Source organism: Merops nubicus, unplaced genomic scaffold (assembly GCF_000691845.1).
Source record: "Merops nubicus isolate BGI_N331 unplaced genomic scaffold, ASM69184v1 scaffold23602, whole genome shotgun sequence".
Lineage (NCBI taxonomy): Eukaryota > Metazoa > Chordata > Aves > Coraciiformes > Meropidae > Merops > Merops nubicus.
The window spans coordinates 55,391-64,732 of NW_008591952.1; the positions used below are offsets into that span (position 1 = coordinate 55,391).

A 9,342-nucleotide genomic window follows, 5' to 3' on the forward strand; every position below is an offset into this window, starting at 1 on the left:
CAAATAATGCTTGGACAACTTTTTGATAGGCCTAAATGTGGCCAGCTTCTTAGTTTTGCTCAGCCCTCTCTCTGATGTTGGGGGCAGAGGGCGCTTGTTGATTAGTTTGGGGGTTTTGGCTTAACCTAAAAAAACCTGAAACAAAACAAAAACCACCCCACCCCTGAACAACAAAGCAGTGGAGCAGGAAGGTTTAGAAGTCTTTTATTATGGCTTGGATTTTTTATTAAAGAGTATGATAATTTTTGCCCATACTTCTCAGTTACCACCCTACAGTAAAAAGATGAACTATCCTAAACGTAATTTTTGTTTAAAACTAGCTTCACTTGTAATTAAGAAGTTGAGAATAAAATCAAGTCTCATTTTTCCCACATAAATTGTCCAGATGAAAAGTAATGGATGAAATCTTTCTCCTTCACTAAGTGTAATTGTAATTTATTTTCCGCTTCTTGTAATTTATTTTCCAAGGTTTTTTTTCAATTAGTAATCTGGTCACAAATTAGACAAATGGCATTTGATTTTTTTTCTAATATATTTTTAAACTGAGAATCAGATAATACTGGACAGAAACTTTACTTGGTATTTTGACTCTATTGCTGAATGAAGGTATCGCACTTTTATGCACTTGTTGTGGCTAACAGCACAGTTTGCTAGCTAACATTGTTTCAGTACCATACAGGAAAACATCTTGCTTTTTCTGATGTCAAAAGGGAGCGTTCCACTTCTCCAGCCCAACACCTAAACATCAGACAAATTATGGTTTTGTTCCTAGATTAACACTGGTTTGTTACTTCTCACCAGCATTTGCTTGCCTAGGATTAGTATGAGGAGAGTCCCTCTGACTCATAATACCTGAAATTATTCTGTTTGCTTTTAGAAATACATGCAGGAGGCAAGGAGTTTAGGAAAAAATTTAAGGCAGCCCAAACTCTCAGACCTCTCTCCAGCTGTGATTGCACAGACCAACTGGAAATTTGTGGAAGGGTTACTGAAGGAATGTCGCATGAAGGTAGGTCCTCCACCGTGTGCTCTCCCCTTGCTTACACTGGGCCTAAATAGCATCAGCAGATGGTGTCCTGAAAATCCTCCACAGCTGGAATACTGTCTGTCTGTTGGTGTACCAGGCTGTTGCAGGGTGGGTGTCCCTTTAGTCTTACATTTTTAAAGTGCTAGAAGAGAAAGGAATGTATCATCGCTCTTCTGTTTATGCAGTAAAAGTGGGTGGAAAAAGCAAAAAGGACGGGAAAGAGAATCAGCATGGTCATTCACCTTAGGGAGGATTTCCTTTATATTTACATGTAGCCTAAACATAATGGGCTCAAGAGCCTCAGTCAGAAGGGAAGCATTCAGCATGTACAGCCATGGTGCGTGTTTTTTATATCAGCGTAAATGAGCTGTAGTGCTTTATAATAATATAGAAGCTTTTCTAGCTATGGGAATACAACTTCTTTGTGTCTTTGTGTTGGCTGCAGTTGGTGATATACTGTATTACCTATGTTTTATACTGTAATAGCTGTAACAGGAAGAAAAAACAGCTATTGAGTAAGACTGAAAATTTACCTATCTCTGTACTCTGATACCAGTCAGTAACAGATCAACAGTGTAGAGATAGGGCAATAGATAAAGGGTATAGAAATAGGAATTATGGAGAAATTATGAAAATTTTTATATTTATTACTATTCTTTTTAGTTTACATTCTCTGTGAAGAGATTTGGAGTTTCTCTGGTCAGACCATTAGCGATGGTGTCTAGATTAAGCATATTTAAGTAAACTAATCTATAAATTCTATTCTTCTTTGGTAACATTCTTAGAATCCTTCAGGGATTTTTGTTGTTTGTTGTTTGTTTGGTTTTAATAGACTAAACGCATGTTGGTAGAGAAGATGGGCCATGAAGCAGTGGAGCTGGGACATGGAGAAGCCAACATAACAGGTCTGGAGGAGAATACATTGATTGCTAGTCTCTGTGATTTGCTAGAAAGAATCTGGAGCCATGGTCTGCAGGTCAAGCAGGTTGGTAACTGGAAACTTGGGACTTCGTGCATATAGTACTCTAACAACTACTGAATGCCTTCTCTGCCTTTTAAGCTGCTACTCAGTGGAATCATCCCAACATAAAGTGAGAGATATCTTTGGGCTCAGAGTCCCTGGTTCATATCTTGTGAGGATTTGAGGAGTTTGTGGGTTTGTTTTTTTGGGGGCTCGGTTTATTTTTTCTCTTTTTTTATTTGAAAGGTACCTCTGGAAAGTGCAGTGATATTGTCCAATAGGCATTTGGTTTCTTCTCTTTCAAACTTCAGAAAGGAAATGCAGGGAGAAGACAAAGAAACAAGGCGGGTGGTGCGAATGCTAGATCAGTAGGATGGTCCTCTCCTCTTCCTGTGGTTTCGTGGCCCAGGAGAGAAGGATTGATGGTCACTACTGAATGCTTTACTCACTGAAATGCCATCTCATTATTTTGCCATGTTCATTGGCCTCTTTTCTTTTGCCTGATTTATTTAAAGCTGTGTACTACATTTTCAATTTTCAGGGGAAATCTGCTTTGTGGTCCCATTTACTTCAGTACCAGGAGAGAGAAGAGAAGCAAGAGCATAGTGCAGAGTCCCCAGGTGAGTGTGTGGCAGTTAACCCCATGAAATATTCATCACAGCAAATTAACTTGAGCCTGGGAGAAACAGTGCAAAGACATGACACCAAAAAACACATGAAACAAAAATCCATGCAGTATTTTTGGTGTATCTTGCTAATATCCCATTTACATTTTGAGATCTATCATAATCATTGTGAAGATGCCACAGTGTCTGGACAAAATAGATTGGCATCACTGGAGGCAAAGGAACATACTTGCTAACCCTGTCTGGAAAATCACCTGGTGTCTGCTCACTATCTTTTTTCCTTTTAATCAGCACTGAGTAAGGTAGGAGAAGCAGTGCTTCCACAAGAGGTGATTTCTAAAGGAGCTGAAGGTGTGGAGCTGTGGTTAAGACAGCTGACATCTCTCTTTCAGTGAGCACAAACTGTCTCTCAAATCCCAATGTGAGTAACTCCATGTTCAATGATGGATGGTAAAGTTCAGAAGTCATGTAATTGATCTCTATCCATCAGTCTGGGTGCTCAGTTTGTGCTTTGGATTGGCCTCTTGCAATCACTAAATTACTTCTGTTGTTGTGAGAGAGGTTGGTTTTCTGATGAGCTTGAGATCTCCCTGTCCAATGGCTGCTGCTGGGTATTGTAGTAGAAGTCTCTGAACTTGAGTGGGTTATCTTCCAAGGACTCTCCAGTCCTCCAAATCCTACTGATGGAAACTTGTATGATCAGTCCTCAAAGATGCATCTATGGACCAACTAGTCTCATTCATGAAAAGATTTTTTAAATAAGCTTCAATGAGTAATTGAGTAATTGCACTAAACAACCTGGCTGGCAGTCACAAATTCCTGAGAGCAAATTGTGTCTCACAAGGCAGTTTGATCAGGGTAGCGGAGCATGGAAATGTGTAACATTCTTAGCACTGAATGTACTACTGCAGTTGAATCTTCTGGTGTCCTTCTCAGTTGTGAGCTTTTAACAGAAACATATCCCTAATAAAACTCATCACCATACAGAGTTATGTTAATGCATTTCACATAGGAAAAAGGACGCTGAATCTCTGAGTTCAGTGCTGGATTAAGGAACAGGTAACATATTAAGCACCTTTTGTTTTCTCTATTTCTACATTTCCAGGATAAAGTTAATGACAATGCACAGAAACACTGCAGTTACCAGCCACTTAAGATTGTTTTCAGCTGTATGTCAAACAAATGCATTGCAGACCATTACTGTAAATTTGTATGAACTTTCTATATTTTCCCCACTGTAGTTGCTGTTGGAACAGAAAGACGAAAATCTGATACAGGAATTACTCTGCCTACTTTGAGGGTTTCCCTGATACAAGATATGAGGTATGCAATTTGCTTCCCAAAGCATTCATTTATAATTGGTTATAATTGTGTAGCATAAGGCAAGGATCCTAACTGGCTTTGGGTCTACAAAGGCGAAGGAGAATTAAACCTTCTGCTCAGCCTGCATTCAAATCAACAGTGTTGCCTTTTGCAAAACTTTTTTACATATTCACTTGATTTATTTCAACCAAAAGACAATGGAAAACACACAAGTTTTACTGGGGTTTTTGTTTTCCCAGCCAGGTTCTTCTAGCAATAAAGCAAATTTCTACAAATAACAGCAGACAAGTTGAATTCCTTGCAACTTTGAGTTTGTTCCTTCTTTCTTGTTTTAAATTACTGACCAAGCAAATGCAGATAATAGACAAAGCAAAGGGACGTAATAACCTGCTCACAATGTCTGAGCAATACTCTTTCTTCTCAGTTAGTATTTTATGGCAAATAGTAATAAATGTACAAATTTAGAAATGTAACCAAACCTAGTATTTGGGCAAGTTTAAAGCTGGGATGTGAAATAAGGGCATGTGCTCTGCAGGAGACCACAGCCTGGCTCTGGAAAGTTTTTTAAGCAGTGTTGGTTGGAAGCCAGAAGGGGTAGAGAGTAAGAGCTGGAGGCTGATATGACAGCACTAGGCAGAAGTTCTTCAGAGCATCTGCTTGATCAGGCCACTGTTGTGACTCTTCACTTGCCATGACTAAGGATTACAGTGGGGTAAAGTTGCCATGAAAACAGGGAAGGGGTGGTGCAATAATGCTTATCTGTAGAGAGCTGCTAGCAATTGCTAATCATTTAATGTGTGAGGCAAAATGAGTGCTGTTTCTAGTAATACCATGCCCTTCTTCCACATAAAAATGTGGGGAGAAAAAATGGTAAAAGTCAGATTAATTGTAGTTAGTTCACAAAAACATGATTGCAGTGATGCAATTTTTTTATCACACATAACAATGTGTGTTATTACAGATTTTTTTTTTCTGATGTGAGATTCCACAGATTAGTCAGACTTTTCTGAAAGAAAATGATTGCACTTCCCACCAGCAGTATTCAACCTTTTTGTTTGATCCTCTGTAGTTTGAATCTCATGCTCTGATTTCTAAGAATATGACATGCCACATAAGGCTAAAACGACATACAAAAGAGAGAGAGAACAGTGTAATTAGGAGTATAATGCCAAGAGGTCATTTTGAACATGTGTCTGTCATTTTAACATCCCTCTCAGGGGACTTGGCAGCTATTTACTTAATTCAATCCTATGAGGCTGACAGGCATGTAGAGGGTCAGTCTGAGGAAAGGCTGAAGGAGGATCTGGAGCGGAAACCCGTGTGCTGGGAGGGGACTGCTGACAGAGGAGCTGTGTGTGCTCGCTGCTGAGGGTCTGCATTTGATATTCTGCATGGTGCCACTCCAGTAACAAAAGCCCAGCACAGGTCTGAGCTCCCTTGCTTGAATCACAAGAATTTCCACTGCTTTTCAGAGGAAAAGTACAGAAGCAGAACATTGCCTTTTGTAATATCTTGGGTATTTGTGATTGTCCACAAACATGTCTGGTCATAGAAAATGCTGGGCAGATGGTGAGTTGTATTCATCATCTTTAATCTTGTGGCATACTTTCTCCTGCTTCAAGGAATGCTGCTTAATATTTGTTTGCACATACAGATTTATGCTGAAGTTGGAAGGATGGGTAATTGTTAAATTGCTGGGGTTGTGGTGCTAACTGAACTAGAGGATGAAGTGTTGCCTTAAGCATGGCTTGGTTTTGATGGCTCATGCAAGGTTATGTAAACAACTTAAAAAGCAGGGCTGAATCACAGTCATGCTCTGAATGGGCCATGAGCCTGGGCTATAGGTAACACGGCGTGTCCTCTGCCTCCCTCACAAAGCCAGCATCTTAGATGTGGCAAGGAAGACGCACAGGATGCTTATTTCGGCTCTCTGCAGGGAGAGTCTGTGCACAAGTACGTTTGGGGCTGTGTCTTTCAGCCTTTTCCCCAGGCAAGGATCTGCAGCATCTCTCCCAGCCCTCTTCCAGCTCCCCAGCAGACTCCTGCTGCAGCCTGCCTCCAGCACGGCCTTACCCCTCAGGCACATCGCTGTGCATCCAGCTGGACCAGTCAGCACTAAGGCAACTCCCAAAAACCTTTGGTTCAGAGGCATTCAGGTTTCAGGTCCTTCCCCCATGTTCTTCCCCTTCGGGCTTGCTTTGCTTGCCACCAGCACTTGCTTTCATGCCCGAATCCTGTGCCCCTCCTGCGGGGATGGGAGCCCCAGGCACAGGGGCCATGGCAGTGATGCTTAACCTGCTGCAGTCAAAAGAAGCTGGGTTAGCAAAGACCTGCTGCCCACGTGGGACGAGCTAGTACTGCTCGTTTCTGACTGGGCTGGGCTGGGGAGCATGCAGAACATCCTCAGGGCCGTGGCGATACCGAGCAGCTGTAACCTCTTCTATCAGCACAGCTCGCTGCAGAGGGTATGTCTCGCCATACCCCAGACTTACATTTGACACTGTAAATAGATTTTTCTTTGTTACTAATGGGATTAAAAGCAAGTCCCAACCAAGGGAGTTGCATTGAAATTGCCGTTCAGTGCTCTGACAAATAGAGTTTGCTGCGGAGTGGTGAGCATACAGTGCTCACACTTAGGTCACTGACAAAATTAGAACTGTTCTGAGTCTCACAACTGATAGGAAAATAAATTTGAGTCCCTGAATGCTCTGTTCTGTTCCACTCCACTTTTGCTGACACCGAGACTGATGACTGAATTTTTTTAATGTCTCTGGCAAGCTGCATGGCTGCAGATCCTTATTTTTCCTAAATGCTCAATTAATGCCTATCTGGTCTGAATCAGAAACAGGTAATGGAGGGGTACAGAACATGCATGGAATAAGGCTGAGTCCATCTGTACTTGAATCTTCTCACAGGAAAGTAACATATTCTACTCAGTGTTTCGTATTAGATGTGATTCAAGCCAAGCACTGGCAGAAAATGGGAGGGAGATGATAGTCTGTGCTTTGATCTTCCCATCTCAAAAGAATTGAAAAGTCTGGGGAGGGTGTCTCAACAGTGTAGTTGGGTGTAGTGTGCATCCTGTTTCTCAAGGACTCTAGATCAGTACCCAGCTGTCTGGGCTGGAAGATCTAACACTGGCTGCCACTGTCTGAGCCAGGAAGGTCTTTCCAGTGCCTGGAGCAAGGCTCCCAGCAGTGATTCGGCTGGTAGGCATTGCTGCTGACAGGGGGAGGCTGCTGAGCTTGCTTATAAAGGGTAAGGACCTGTACATGAGTGTAATGTGCCCTCCTGGGCTTGTTTAACAGCTCACTGAGAGTTAGGACTTCTCACCTGGTCCATCAGAGAACTTTCCATGTGTCATGTTAGGAAACAGAAGGAACGTTTCATTAAAAAAAACATTTTGTTCCTACCTTTTTTTTTAAGGAATTTTAAATAGCCTAGGTTTTGGCAAGCTACCATTATTTCTATTGATTGCTTCTTCCTGATGATGCTTCAGATATGTACATACAGCACAGAGCCATGTGATACAGACACCTTAGCTTGGATTGCAAAGGTAGACCTGTATCTTGAGCATTTGGGTGGGTCAGCCTGGTGGAGAATGATGCTGCTGAGCTATGTCCGGTATCTGCTGCATTTGTGCAGAGCAAACACATTTCTGGGCATCATTAAGTTGCACGTTGCAAATTTGCCCTTAAGGTCCTAGTCCTGTTACTTTAGAAGCTCTATAAACAAGAGAGTATTTTTCTCAAATAATGCAGGGTCTAAATTTAAAGCAAAGCACGTGCCTGGGTATAACAGATGGGGGAAAGCATGAGACAGTGAGACTACACTAGTGAATGTAAAAAGCATCAGTCACAGCATAGCTTTGCTGCATTTTCTTTGGAGTAAATATTGCCACGTTTGCTAACACTCCGTGATGCACAGAGGGCCTGCAGGGAGGATGCAGGTGTTGGAACAACAGAGATCAGTTCAGACCCAGCCAATGGTACGTGGAGCCTGCCATGGAGGTTTGGAGGGCTGAATCACCTGTGCACTTTACACACAAACTGCGTGAACATTAAGAACTTGCAGCTTTTTCTTTCCCCTGATGGAAATTTGCTCATTTTTCTTGCTGTTTATGTAACCAAGCAGGGGGATTTTGGAAGCAGCTTCACCCTGCCATGGCAGTTCTCTTTCTCTTCTAAAGCTCCTTGTGCTCTAAAACTAAGATTTCTGTCATTCTCCAAACTGAAATATGGGAACTTTAAAAATAAGAAAAGCAAAACCATAGAAGAAAACCCCTAAGGAACAGTTCTGCTTTCCTACAGACCAAGCATGTGAAGGGCTGTTCACATCATCACTTACACAAGGGCCTCTTATATCCCTGAAAATGTCATCTTGCCTGTGACTGCCCCCACAATTCTCTTTTTCTCAGAATTCTCATTGCTGCTGTCATCAAGGGGCTTCTTAGAGCCTTCAGAGTAGATTGTGGTTTGGAGAAACTCTTGAGATATGTGTTCGTCCTCTACCCTCCAAGATCATGTCAGCAGCTTGAGGGAGTGACTGTGTTATAACTGGGTCTCACAAGGTGTCTGCTTTTTCAAGTGTTATTGGTGTCCATGAGGACACCTAAATCAGGCAATGCAAGGATGAGCAGATCTCCCCCTGCTCTCCTTGGCCAAGGAAATGCCAGGACACAGAGCAGCTGATACAGGCTGTAGTGCCTCCGTGTTGCCATCTGCCATGCCAGGGAAGGGCTGCCCTCTGTCCCCGGGGCAGCCGGGGGTCTCGGTGCCTCACTATAGGGCTCTGCAGGGCCTTGCTGGGGGTCTTGGTCTCCAGAAACGGTATCAGAGAGTGTTTTCCAGTTCAGGCAGTGCATCTCTCTGGATGTTGCCATTTGAAGTGTGTAGGATTTTTACGATTCATCTGTTTAAATTTTTTTTCTTCTCACCTGATTCAGGCATGTTCAGAACATGAGTGAGATAAAGACTGATGTGGGGCGAGCCCGAGCCTGGATAAGGCTTTCTCTGGAGAAGAAGCTTTTGTCTCAGCACCTGAAGCAACTGCTTTCCAACCAGGCACTTGCCAAGTAAGCTGGCTCTTTTTCTCAACGCTTCACTTTCACATCTTCAGTGGTATGTCAGGGTGCTGTGCAGACTTGGGGCACAGCCAGACACCTTGTTTGGGTACTGTGATTTCCAGCTAGAAGTGATTGAGAGGCAGAGGGTAGCTGGGGGAGCAGGTACTGCCCAGCCAGCAGGGCAGAAGTCTGCTCAGCTGTGTGGAAAACAAGTCAGTTTTCAGGAAGGAGGCATTAGGTTTTGGTCAGATCAATGAATTGATCTAAACCTACAATCCTGAATTCACCACCCTACAGTCACTGTATCTTGTGCAGATGAAGCGGTGGGGGCAGGCATGGC

The 9,342-nt window shown here is 42.8% G+C and overlaps 1 protein-coding gene across 1 annotated transcript in view; it reads left to right on the plus strand.

The window, feature by feature from the left end:
- The window catches only part of LOC103767886 (DENN domain-containing protein 5B), a gene marked incomplete at both ends in the record, with an annotated part of 48,540 nt that overhangs the window by 38,003 nt on the left and 1,195 nt on the right, over positions 1-9,342 (plus strand). Inside the window, 5 exons of the mRNA XM_008935017.1 lie at positions 878-1,009; positions 1,860-2,012; positions 2,530-2,608; positions 3,856-3,937; positions 8,883-9,011. Of these exons, the coding sequence (XP_008933265.1) occupies positions 878-1,009; positions 1,860-2,012; positions 2,530-2,608; positions 3,856-3,937; positions 8,883-9,011 (575 nt within the window). The remainder of the gene's footprint in view (positions 1-877; positions 1,010-1,859; positions 2,013-2,529; positions 2,609-3,855; positions 3,938-8,882; positions 9,012-9,342) is intronic.